Source organism: Lepisma saccharinum, chromosome 28 (genome assembly GCF_977018435.1).
Source record: "Lepisma saccharinum chromosome 28, izLepSacc3.1, whole genome shotgun sequence".
Classification (NCBI taxonomy): Eukaryota; Metazoa; Arthropoda; class Insecta; order Zygentoma; family Lepismatidae; genus Lepisma; species Lepisma saccharinum.
This window is the reverse complement of record NC_139256.1, coordinates 14,721,590-14,734,565: the sequence shown is the minus strand read 5'-3', so window position 1 is coordinate 14,734,565 and position 12,976 is coordinate 14,721,590. Positions and strand designations below refer to the sequence as shown.

Below are 12,976 nucleotides of genomic sequence, written 5' to 3'. Positions count from 1 at the left end.
ATGTCCTGGGTTGGACCCCAAAAAATATGGTAAGCCTAAATGTATGGCAATTCACATGCACCGTGCATACATTAGACAAAGTTCTTGAAGGATGTCACTGGCTCTAAATGAACCGCTAATGGAAAAGGGCCAGAAATCAGCGAAATGACTGCAGTTTTTCAAACCTCAAACACGTTCACTGTTTAACATTTCTTTGAATGAGAAGATTGATTACTGTAGTGGTGTAGTATTGCTAAATATAGAACAATATTATCTGAGTTTTTAGTCCCCTTTTATACACTTATAGGCTAGTTGGAACTGGACCTACAGTTTAAGGTGGGATCCGAACCACTATGCTCCTCCCCTGGGTATCCAACTTGAGGCAAAATATTTAATTCGTGAATTAAATCACAGATAGACACGAAAGCATACTCGTGGTGGGTTTCAAGATAGATTTTTACTTGCAAAAATATTTCACACACTGGTTTTTCAGTTCGGCAAATAGATCCTGTTCCACCTTCGACAAAATCGACGTGCGTAACATTGCCCCTTTTTCGAGGAAATAACGTTCCTGTAGGTTGTAATAAATTGTGTGCTTCTGAAGTTAAAGCTTTCTTTCTTCCAAAATATTACTTATTTCGAAAACTATATCAGAGTTCACCAAATGAGGTCGCGGGAAGGAAGTGCGCTGTTGCCACATATGGGAAAGAACCATGGGCGTATCTAATTCCACACACCAGATGGCATTGCAGAGCAAATGTCTGCAATTTCTTGATAGTTTGAAATTTCTGCTATAAGAAACTGCATTGGGGGGACTGTAAAATGAATTGTATTTCCCCCCTCGAGTTTTCTTAAAGTAATTTGGTTTTAAAAAACGCAGTACAAGAAAATCAGGGAAACACCATGCCATTCTCAAGTTGTTTGACACAAGATGGATAGAAAAGTATAAATACTAAGTAGCATGACTTGCGGAATTGTATTCACTAATTGTAGAAACTTTACAGACTTTACAATTTACTAGTAGAAGAGAAATATTAAATATTTCAGCAAGCTCTTCAGTTTCTTCACTGTGTAACAAGTCGGGAGTTTGAAATATCTCCACTTGTTCTAACCAAATTGTTTTCATGCAGTGGAAGATTATGTTGGACACCTCAAAAGGTGGATTGTTCAGTACTGTGAACATGTCAGTATTCTAATAGAGATATTTGAAAAAAAAAAAACACTAATAGAGAGTTCTGAGAACTTTAATAAAATTTATTCCAAAGCAGAGAAACTACTTAGAGACTATGAGGAAGAAATGAAGAGACCTAGAACATCCAGCCGTCAAATCTGAGGGAACAATGCACCAGCTGAGAGCACAAAGGAATATTACAAGGTAAACCTCTGGCGTCCATTTTTGGACCATTTTGTAGTAGAAATGAACTCACGTTTCTGTTGTTGTTGTTGATTTGGTGTTTTAAGTCCACTTTATGCACAGTAAGGCTAATCGGGACTGGACCTACAGTTTAAAGTGGGATCCGAACCACTATGTACCTCCACCGGGTATCGAACCCGGGACCCCTTGATTACAAGGCGAGAACTCACGTTTCTCTGAGCACAGTCAACACATTGGAATATTTCAATGTGAATATTGGAATATTGTGAAATGGCTATCCCTCTCAATCATTCAAAAGAAGTGGGAAGCAGTAATTGAAAAGACATATCCAGGGTCTGCATTATAGGTAGAAAATTGTGAGAAGCTCATCTACCTAAATATGCACAAATTGTTGGTGGTCTTGGCTAAACTGCCAGTTTCAACTGGAACACCCGAAATGATGTTTTCAACATTGAACATTGAAATAATGTCTTCGAAATTCAAAGGGAGATTTTCGACAAATGGACCCTGCACTATTAAGTGTATATATGAATTTTAAAATAACACCAATGATGTTATAATATTTTCAATTTTATAGCAAGGAAGAAAAGATCAATTCTAATGTAATTCTTTTTGAAAGTGAAGCTGAGAATAGCTTTTTAAAAAGCATTTTCTACTCATTTTGTAAGAGAAGTTAGAAGTTTGTAGATAGACCTAATTTAATAAAATTGTGGCCTTTAATGTGGTGGCAGATTAGATTTTGATAGCTTGATCATACTTGGGGTTGCTATGCGTTCAGATGTCCTGAATAGTTTCTTCGGGATGCACAAATGTCCTGGAATCGGGTGGGAAACAAGAAACGATTTCAAGACTATACTTTTCTGAACTTTATTTATATTCAAATGTATGGACGTAATTTTAAAATGCTCATTTACAGTCAGTGCTTGGGTGCCTATCCGTTCAGTCTGCTGTTCTCAAATAAAGTTTCGCCGGACCCTTTGGCCGAGTGGTACCACATTTATCGCCCTTGATAAAATCTGCGTGGTACTGTGTGGTACAGTATATAGTGGTGACGGAAGAGAAATTACATAAATTAAAACTGTTACAAGACCCACTATGTGGTAGGTGTAAACAAAATGGTTCGTTTTCACACTGGATAAGTGAATGCCTACGGACACGTGAAACATGGAAATATCTATATGTGTTATTAGGAAAAATTTGTCGCACCCATCCCAATGCGTTTACTGTGCATAACATAATGTTACCTACATTTTCGTATTTTCCATGTACCAAATTGCGTAGTGTGCAATGGCTGGTTGGACATTATATATTGTTTGTCTGCATATATAAAGCTATAGATTTTCATGATCAATTTTTAATACATGTTAAACAGGAATATCATAAAGTGTCTCAAGATAAAAGAAAAATATTATTCGCACATTTTTTAAAGGTGTTGATTGAATGTTAAAGTAGAAAGAACTATTGATATCCAAAAACTGTAAAATTACTGTATGAAAGAAAAAAGTGGTTAGCATATCGCACTGCGACGCCAAGGGTCCCGGGTTCGCATCCCGCTCAGGCTTGGTTGTTTGTGAATGTCCATTCATCAATTTCATCATTTCATCACTCATCCCCATCTTCGCAAATTAGCCAAGAGGCACAAAACGCGAAGTAAAATTAACTAAATCAATCAATCAAATAAAGTTTCGTCAATGTGAAAAAGCAGCTTAGTTCATTACGCACCGAAAAGGAATTACAAGATTAATGATATACTTCGAAGTAGTGGATTTCTGTTTTTTATAAGAAGTGTACAGAATATGATAATGGGAATGTACAGTCCTGGAAAGAAATACTTCCCCACAAGAATACTCCATGACTGTACATACAAACAACTTTGTCGGGTCCAGCCCCCCCCCCCCACGCTCCCCTAAGAGCTTCCGGACAGCAGTGTCCCGGATTTTCACTTATGAAATATAGCATCTATAATCATACCGAAAGTTGAACCCCCTCCCCCCTTACGTGAACTATACATATGTCCATTCCAAGAACCCCTTGTTCCCGTACACGTTATGGCAAACTTCATCGTGCAGTGTTGGCAGGTCAAAGCGCCAACACTCCCAATGAAAGGGGAGAAAACACAAATTGCGTTTCCCCGAGTTTATAATGACTGTGTTTTCCTGAACAACACATGGTGGTTGGGTGTGTTGAGTGGTCGACTCACCAATATGCCATTAAAGTTCCTGTGTACTTATTCCCTTATTAATTTCACCTGTTCCTATTGTCGCGATATAATTTAAAGAGGCAAACAGTGACATCAAATAAAGAAAATGCAAATCTTACTATATTAAATCGAAATACATCATATTGTCCTTTTCTGGATACCTGTTGATTGATTTGGTGTTTTAAGTCCACTTTATGCACAGTAAGGCTAATCGGGACCGGACCTACAGTTTAAAGTGGGATCCGAACCACTATGTGCCTCCACCGGGTTCGAACCCGGAACCCCTTGATTACAAGGCAATGACGCTACCACTGCGCCATCTGGGAGGCCCTCTGGATACTATGTTTCTAATTAAGATGGTAGGAATTTCTCCGATATCTCTGTACACTGGCGGGTATTATCATTTTGTACAAGTTCAAGGACAATTGATCGGACGACGGTTTATATCTCCATGAAACATAACACACCGTCACGACAACTGCAGACATATGGATTTTTCCCGATGTAGACATCTGCAGTGCGTATTGCACAATAGGGTTTACAACTTCCTGACACTGGATAAAATAACGGAATCTCTTTATGTGGCATGTTTGTTCTGTGAGAAGGACTTAAAAAACAGGAATAGCTGGAGAGCCATTGCCCAAACTGCAAGAATGAAAAGGTTTCATGTGAGAATGGTTGTGATAGTACAGTGCTTCGTTTTCGTTGTAACCACCGCCGGCATATAGAAGCCAGTATTTTTTTGCGAAGGAAGTGTTATCTGGAAGTTGTCTAAAATGAATCCAAGTCAATTTTGCAGATGGAGTCATCCAATGCGGAGAACACTTCTGTATCAATAACGTGCTCTAACAGTGGTCACACCGTCGACAAACTAGATATCAAAGAACAAACTTCTGTAGTGTCCCGTGGCATATTTTCAAAGGAAGTGGGAGAATACCACAAGGTTTACAATCTGCGAGACAAAGTGTGTGCAAAGTGAAGCAGGGTGCATCTTTTGTGGCGAAATTTTTCCGACGGACACATTACAACAAGAACGCCCAAATTCTTGTTTTTAAAGTCCCGTCCGTTGTTACGATAGTGAGAAGATACTGCCAAGAAAATATATTAGTCAACACACTCTCAACGAGTGCCCCAAAACAGTGATTGAATGTAAATATTGCGAGAAGGAAGTCAAGATACAAGTCATGGCTGATCAGCATCCAGAATGTCTGAATTTGCTAATTCCTTGTCCTGAGGGTTGTAATCTTCAAGTTCCAAAGGAAGACATGCAACAACACTTGGACGAAGAATGTCAGAAACACTTTGCTCCCGGTGCTTACAAGGAAATGAAGTGCAACTATGGAAGCTTTTCTGCTGGGATGAGGAAGGACATGAAGAAGGAAGTAATTCATCACCGCACGGATCTGATGAAAAATTCACTTGAAGATCTACAAAAGAATTTACAGGGTGAGAAAAACCTGGAAAAGAACTTGGACAATATACAACCAGGTAGATTATTGTGGAAAATCACGGATCATTTTGAAATCCTTGAGTGGCCGAACGATAAAGGTCTCTATAGTCTCCCATTTTATAGTAGCAAGAATGGGTATAAGTTACGAGTGTTGCTATATCCGAATGGAGGTAGTCCTGAAAACGAAGGTCATTTTGGAGTTTACTTTCAAGTTATGCCAGGAGAGTATGATCCCTTTTTAGAATGGCCGTTCACAAAACTTGTAACATTGAAGTTAATTGAACAACGAAACAGAGTGGTTGATATTGTTCGAAGTTTCCGTGGGCGTGATAATGTTCATTTTTGGAAACCTACTAATGGTGAATGTAACATGGAGATTGGTTTCGCCAAATTTGCAACCCATGAAAAACTCAGGAGCAGGAGTTACATAGTAGACAATACAATTCTTATAGAAGCAAAGGTTGAATAATGGAAGAATAGAAATATTGAAAAGAAAATGGAAAGTGAGCCCTTATGTAAAATATAATATACTGTTGTAGTGAGAACAAGAGAGTTGAGAAGGTAAGGGAAGATATGACTTTTTCTCCTGCAAAAATGAAAAAGTGTTGATGCCTGTGATTGTTATGTAAATGAAAGCTGTACTTCGTGAAGTAAAATGTAGACGAAAAAATAGGCGGGTTTCTAGATGTCGTAAATTCTAACATAATTGCTCTAGATGCCCCGCCATCAACATCGTTGAGATTGACTTATCAGCTTTTGTACGAGTGCTGATAGAATTAACACTTGTGCTGTTGCCGTCGATGATTAATTATGCGTGTACTGTTATTAACTTAAGAATATTTGTTTTTAGGATTTGCGAAGGTGAAGCTAAACTTCTATGGGCTGATTAGATACCTAAATTTGAAATTACCTGAATATTTCTATGAATGAAAACGCAGCAAATCACTTTTTGATATAAACTTTTATCGCAAACCTTCACAACTGTTATTTTTGTTACCACAGCAAGGTCAATGTTCCCAAGCACATAAACGTTGTTCAATTTAACATAAATATGAAACAAACGTTATTGAACATTAACATTTGAAGTTTAAAATACACAATAATTACAATTGTACTATATGTCCAGAAACTAAATGTTCGGTGGTATGAGAAATTATTTGCAACATGTAACAATGCCTCTTCACATTTACAATACGTGAGTGTTGTTATAGTAATGTAGACGGGAAAGAATAAGTTGCCACAGAAGTCTAGTTCTGAGTTACTCCAGCTTGTAAAAATAAACTAGCGTATGTTAACAAAGTTTGCAAGATTGCTGACGATCCTTAAGACAAAATTTAAAGTTTCCTCAGTTGTCTGAAGAACGCAGGTTCGAATCTCTGTTAGAGCCAATTATTTTTTTATTAAGTAGAATTAGTGCATTGTCGACATTTATAAGAAGCAAAATACGATAAATCTAATTCCTCGTCGATGACACCTAGGAGATGTGTTTTTCATATGTTTCTCCAATACTAAATTACTTCCAACAGGAGGCAATAGGAGGACAGAGATATTGGCGATAATCTTAACCCTTTGAGTCCCACCCTGTGAGGCAAAATACGAGTTGATTGTTTTTAAATAAAATAGAAGAACAATGACAACCCATATACCCAGTGACGTAGCAACATATCGCGAGGTCCTGGGCGAGATGAGAATACGGGTCCCCAAACCTGTTTTGAAATTTGAAATCTGTTAGGTGACTGTAATGCACAGATTGGCAAAGAAGAGACATTTAAACCCACGATTGGTAAAGAAAGTCTTCATGAATTAAGTAATGATAATGGTATAAGATGGATTGATTACTTTTGCAACCTCAAAGAATTTAATTGTGAAAAGTACCACTTTTAAACATAAAGATATCCATAAATATACCTGGTCTTCTCCAGATGGTAAAACTCATAATCAGATAGGCTAGATCATATTCTCATTGATAAGAGAAGGCATACTAGTATAATTGACGTTCGTACACATAGAGGTGCTGACTGTGCCAGTGACCATTATTTAGTAATTGCTAAATTAAGAGAAAGACTCTCAGTGATAAATCATAAGCAACAAAATCTAAAAGTTTACTGATGAAAGAATTAAGAAAGATTACCAAATTAAACTGTCAAATAGATTTGATATTTTGCAGGATTTAAATGATGATGAAAATATAAATGAAACAGACGTAAATAAGAATTGGGAGCACATACGTAATGCAATAGAATCAGCAGCTAAAGAAAGTATAGGATACCATAAACCGAGAAAAAGTAATCCATGGTTTGATAATGAATGTCATAATCTAATAGAAATAAGAAATCAGGCTAGACTTAGGTGATTAAATAACTCTGATGATACAAATCTAAACAATTATAATAGAATAAAGCGAGAAGTTAACCGCACGTTTAGAAGTAAAAAAAGAGATTACTTGAAAAGCAAAATTAACGAACTTGAAACAAACAGCAAAAATAAAAATATCAGAGATTTATATAAAGGTGTAAATGAGTTTAGAAAGGGGTGGCAACCTAAAGTAAACTTGATAAAAGATAAAGACGGTGATTTTCTAGCTGACCCAAGCGATATTCTAAATAGAAGGAAGAACTACTTTAATGACCTTTTAAATGTCCATGTAGGAGATAAATCAGAAGTAAATGAAGTACACACAGCAGAACCTTTAGTTCCAGAACCTAACTTGACTGAAGTTAAAGATGCTATTAAAAGGCTAAAGAATAACAAAGCACCTGGCATTGATTTAATACCAGCCGAGTTAATTAAATATGGTGGAAATTCATTAATATGTCAAATTCATAAATTAATTTGTTTAATATGGAATAAAGAAGAAATCCCTCAACAGTGGAAAGAATCCATAATTGTTCCTGTGTTTAAAAAAGGTGATAAAATGAACTGCAATAATTACCGTGGAATTTCTCTACTCTCAACAACATATAAAATATTATCTAACATTCTTTTTAACAAGACTAACCCCATATGCTAATGAAATTATAGGTGATTATCAATGTGGATTTAAACGCAACAGATCAACTACAGATCAAATTTTTCACATCAGACAGACACTTGAAAAAAAGTGGGAATATAATCAAAATGTCCATCAGCTATTCATTGATTTCAAAAAAGCATATGATTCGGTCAAAAGAGATAAATTATATAATATATTAGTAGAGTTTGGAATACCTAAGAAGCTTGTTAGTATGATAAAAATATGCACTAGTGAAACAGAAAGTAAAATTCGTGTGGGTATTAATATGTCTGACAAATTTAGAATTCATGATGGGTTAAAACAAGGAGATGCATTATCTCCATTGCTCTTTAATTTTGTCTTAGAATATGCTGTTAGGAAGGTAAACGAAACTAAAGAAGGACTAAAATTAAATGGTGTGACTCAGTTGTTAGCATATGCAGATGATGTAGACTTACTGGGGGATGATGTGAACACAATTACGAATAATGCTAAAATATTTTTCAAAACTGCTAAAGAGATAGGTTTGGAAGTTAACAAAGAGAAAACTAAATATATGCTTACAGGCCGAAACCAAGTGTTAGGTAATAATCAAAATCTAATTATTGATAACAACTCGTTTGAAACAGTTTCCAAATTCAAATACTTAGGAGTAATATTAACAAATGAAAATTATATTAAAGAGGAAATAAAAAGTAGGCTTAATTCAGGAAATGCATGTTACTTCTCTCTTCATAAACTTTTGTCTTCTCGTTTAATATCTAAGAAACTAAAAGTTAAAATATACAAAACAGTAATTTTACCTGTAGTATTATATGGGTGTGAAACTTGGTCCCTTACATTGAAAGAGGAACATAAATTGCGAGTATTTGAAAATAGGATCCTTAGGAAAATATTTGGACCTAAAAGGGATGAGGAGACAGGTGAGTGGAGAAGGTTACATAATTTAGAACTACATAATTTGTATTCATGTCCAGACATTATTAGAATAATTCAATCAAGAAGACTTAGGTGGGCAGGCCATGTGGCACGAATGGGAGAGGAAAGAGGAGTTTACAGGATTCTTGTTGGGAAACCTGTTGGTAAGAGACCAGTAGGAAGGCCAAGACGAAGATGGAGGGACAACGTTGAGATGGACCTAAGGGAAATCGGTAGGGATGGAAAAGAGTATATAGATCTTGCTCAAGATAGGGACAGATGGAAGGCCTGTGTTGCTGCAGCCATGAACCTTCGGGTTTAAGAAGGCTAGAGAGTTAGTTAGTTAGTTAGAATGTGACTCGATATAAAATCCTTAGAGATATGTCAGCAAATTATCATATTTTTATAATCAATTATTGAAGAAAATTATATTTAATAATAATTTCACTCACTCTAATAATGTCTTCCTTTGTTTTTCTGGAGCTGAAATATGAATCTGTAGGAAAGAAGTAAGAAATGCTTATATTTATCCATTGCCGTCTTGAGATGCAAACGACCCAATCATTTAAATGCCTCGCACTTGCTTCGTGGCAGTTGGAGACGCTTTATTGTTAACATATTAAAATCAGGAGTGCAAGGTCGAGAGATAGAAGAAAAGACAATACAAATTGCTTTTTATTCGAGAAATGAATAAATAGGTAAAAATGTCCTCGCAAGATATCGTGAATTTTTGCGAAAATGTTACACATGAGAAATATGATAGTAATTTTTAATTTTTCCGGGTCCCCTTAGGCTTAGAGCCTAATGTTATGCCCCTGATTTGACGTATTATAACGTTTAACTAGAATTTAAAGCCAGATAAGAACAGAATGTTTTAATTTTATTGCCTACAAAAACTAGCCTGTTCCATCTTTTTTCACCTCACTTCTATTTAATACATTTTTTGTATCAACCCCATTAGACGCGAGGCCCCAGGCGGTCGCCCACTTTGCCCGCCCCTTGATACGCCACTGCATATACCTCCCTTACAAATTCTTGGGCACCCCGCCGCAAAATAACAAAGGATGACGTCATACTGCTGAGAAAACCTTCGCGTTCACTGTGTGAATTGTGGGCTCAGACAGAGATCACGAAGCTTGCCAATGGTAGAACTGCGCAATTTAATTGTAATATACTTCTTATGAATAGCAGATAGAATAGTGCAATATGGTTTCAACACATGGGTAGGAGGACGGTGTGGTCCGGTCTCACCACACGAAGGGTCCCCGGTTCGAATCTCCACATAGCACTGTTTCATTTTTAAGGATAGAATGCTAACTAATGCAAGCCTATAAAAAATGTTATTGCGTATTTGATGACAAATGTATTAATTTTTAATAGAAATTGCAAATAGTCTTGAAACTGCTCAATACAAAACTACTTTAATAAAGTTGAAACCATAAAATGAAACATGAATAAAGTAAATGCAATAATAAAAAAAAATGTAAATAGTGTCTTATTTAAATCTAGTGTTTGCATAGAATTGGGGTAACTATATTATTTTCTTGTGCATCATGGGTTTACTGATGAAACTATGCTATTAAATCTTGCCTCTAAATCCATAAACAGACGCAAACGTTAATGTTGTAATTGTTAGTAGCCTCGTGGGAAGCTGTCATTACATAAAGTGACGTGTCTTGCAATTTTTCATTTATATTTCTTCAGTTTCTATTAAAATAATAAATTATTTATGTTGTTTTATACCTTGAAAAAAATATGTAGTTTTAGGCGTTGTATACAAGCAGTGAGCGAATGAGATATCGACTTTGTATCACTGCATTCATCATTCCATATCCACATACAAACGTTTCTTAAAAATTGAAATAATATCATCACCTCCCCCTTCCCCCCCTCCGGTCGACAACCACATCCCTTGCTTACAGCACGGAGGTTTCGATTGTGGATCCACGTGATTGAACCAAGGTGTGACGTCATATAGTCATATATCGTATCGTGAATGCTACATGTTGAGGCAGTGACCACTCTTCCACGACTATTTGGGTAACGTCCTATTGCAGAGCAATCAAGGAACTAACTTCCTGTGTGTGAATTATATCCCGGCCAAAACAGGCTTTTCTGTGCATGATCCCTACTGCCCTGCACTTCCCTTAAATACCTAAACTTGCATTTATTGTCGAATAACATATGAAGTCGTATAATATTTTCTTTACAGAAGCCTAAGTGGACAAATGAAATGCTTTGCGAACGTGACATTGTGGTCAAATCGGTATGATTACTTCCCAACATACCAATGGTCCTGGGTTGGCCTCTCGTCACAGGCAGATTTTTTTACAATGCAGTACCAACTAGTGGGTGCCTAGGATGGAATTAATTAGACATATCGGCACGACTGTTATTTTTTAATAAAAAAGTGTTGGGTTTGAGAGTAACTACTCGATATTAAACTTCTTACAAAATGTGGAAAGGCATGTGATGTGAACGAGACATACAGATCTTGTTTTGCATATCACGCAAAGATCAAGGAACAGTGGAACGCTAGTGTGGAAATTCTTAACAGCCACGTCAAAAATTCGAGCTCTTATTGGAAAAAAAAATATTGGTTGAGTTATGAATAGAATTTCAATTTTTAAAACGAAAAGTAGCTAAGAACATATTAGGTTACATGAGTCGACAGATTTAGTCCAGATCTTAATATTATAATTGTGTTGTAAAATCTAGCTGTATATAAGAATCCGACTGAGGGATGGCATGGGTTCGAGTCCGCCTGGGTTCTCGGCCTGTGTATAGGACCGGTGGCAACCCACCATCGTGAGGAAATTGGGGAGCTACGAGTGAGTAGCGTGACCGGTTTCGAAAATCTCCTATAACGGCTGAGGGTTCGACGTGCTGACCTCATGTCACCCCATTACCGGTTGAAGTTCTCCACACCTCTAGGTAGGATTGTGGGAGGGAGACAGGCAGTCGGGAGATAGGCCAAGGCCCTTCGATGGCTGTCGCGCCATGGGTTATTATTATTTATTTATTTATTTAAGAAGGAAAAATCTAAGGTGCTTTTCAAAATTAACAAGTAAAATCATGGATTAAAAATGCATGTACAGTGGGTTACAGATTTCTTAAAAAAAAAAATCACTGTCTAAATGCGGATTCGAACACACACATGTTGATGCCTCATTGGCAACTAAAAAAAAATATCTGTAACCGCGCTCGAACACGCATCCTTCAGAGCGTGAAGCCGTAACACTAACCACATTTTTTTCCTATATAAAAGGAAAGTCCCTAAGCGGAAGCTTATCCCATCACACTTCATTTACTCATATCATTTCACTCAATCTCAATTTCAGGACAGACAATCACAAACATCCACGTCCGATCCGGGATTCGAACCCAGGACCCCTGGTGTCGTAGCGCGATATGCTAACCACTCCGCCACAGGGGCCGACAAACCACTCACGTACACATTCTATTGGTAGGTATTTATTTACTTATCATGTAAGTTTTCGAATTGTTTCACTACTGGCGAGAATTTCTTCTCGCTTATTTTCTTTCAGATGTAGTTGTTTTCCCAGACCGATACATCTTGTTACCTTCTGCAACCCATGGAGATCCTTATTGGGATGCAACTCACAGAAAAGAGAATATCTTACTTTAGAGAAACTTGAGGTGGGAATGATGCGTTCAGTCACACATTTGACCTCAAAATTTTTCATCTTTGAAGTTTTGCTTGCAACGCCACCATCAACCGTGCATTTATTTTCCGGATATATAGTACATTTAAAAATGAGTATATGAAAAAAATGAACTTTTGCTGTGTAGAGAACAGTCACACACTCGAAATAAAGTTGATTCCTTTGTCCAAGCTAAGTATCTTATCTAAGCTGATACCTAAACGAAGCTTATCAGCGATAACAGAGAAAAAAGATCGTGCAAAATTTGCAAGCAAATCGTTAAAACTGATTTCTATCAGAATTTGAACAGTTAAAGTAGCAGCAATACATATCACGTCTCCCCGGGTTTGAGGTTGTAAATACTTTATGCAATAACTGGCGACTATACTCGCTAACA

At 36.8% G+C, this 12,976-nt stretch overlaps 1 protein-coding gene across 1 annotated transcript; it reads left to right on the top strand.

Moving 5' to 3' along the window:
* Nucleotides 1–4,738: 4,738 nt before the first annotated feature.
* Nucleotides 4,739–5,473, top strand: LOC145980614 (TNF receptor-associated factor 4-like). Its single transcript, XM_083113651.1, has one exon. It carries the CDS (start codon nt 4,739–4,741, stop codon nt 5,471–5,473), a length of 735 nt encoding a protein of 244 aa, XP_082969777.1.
* Nucleotides 5,474–12,976: the final 7,503 nt, after the last annotated feature.

Bases quoted from the DNA above. Each gene is read 5' to 3' on its own strand.
- LOC145980614 (XM_083113651.1), top strand. From the start codon at position 4,739: ATGGCTGATCAGCATCCAGAATGTCTGAATTTGCTAATTCCTTGTCCT.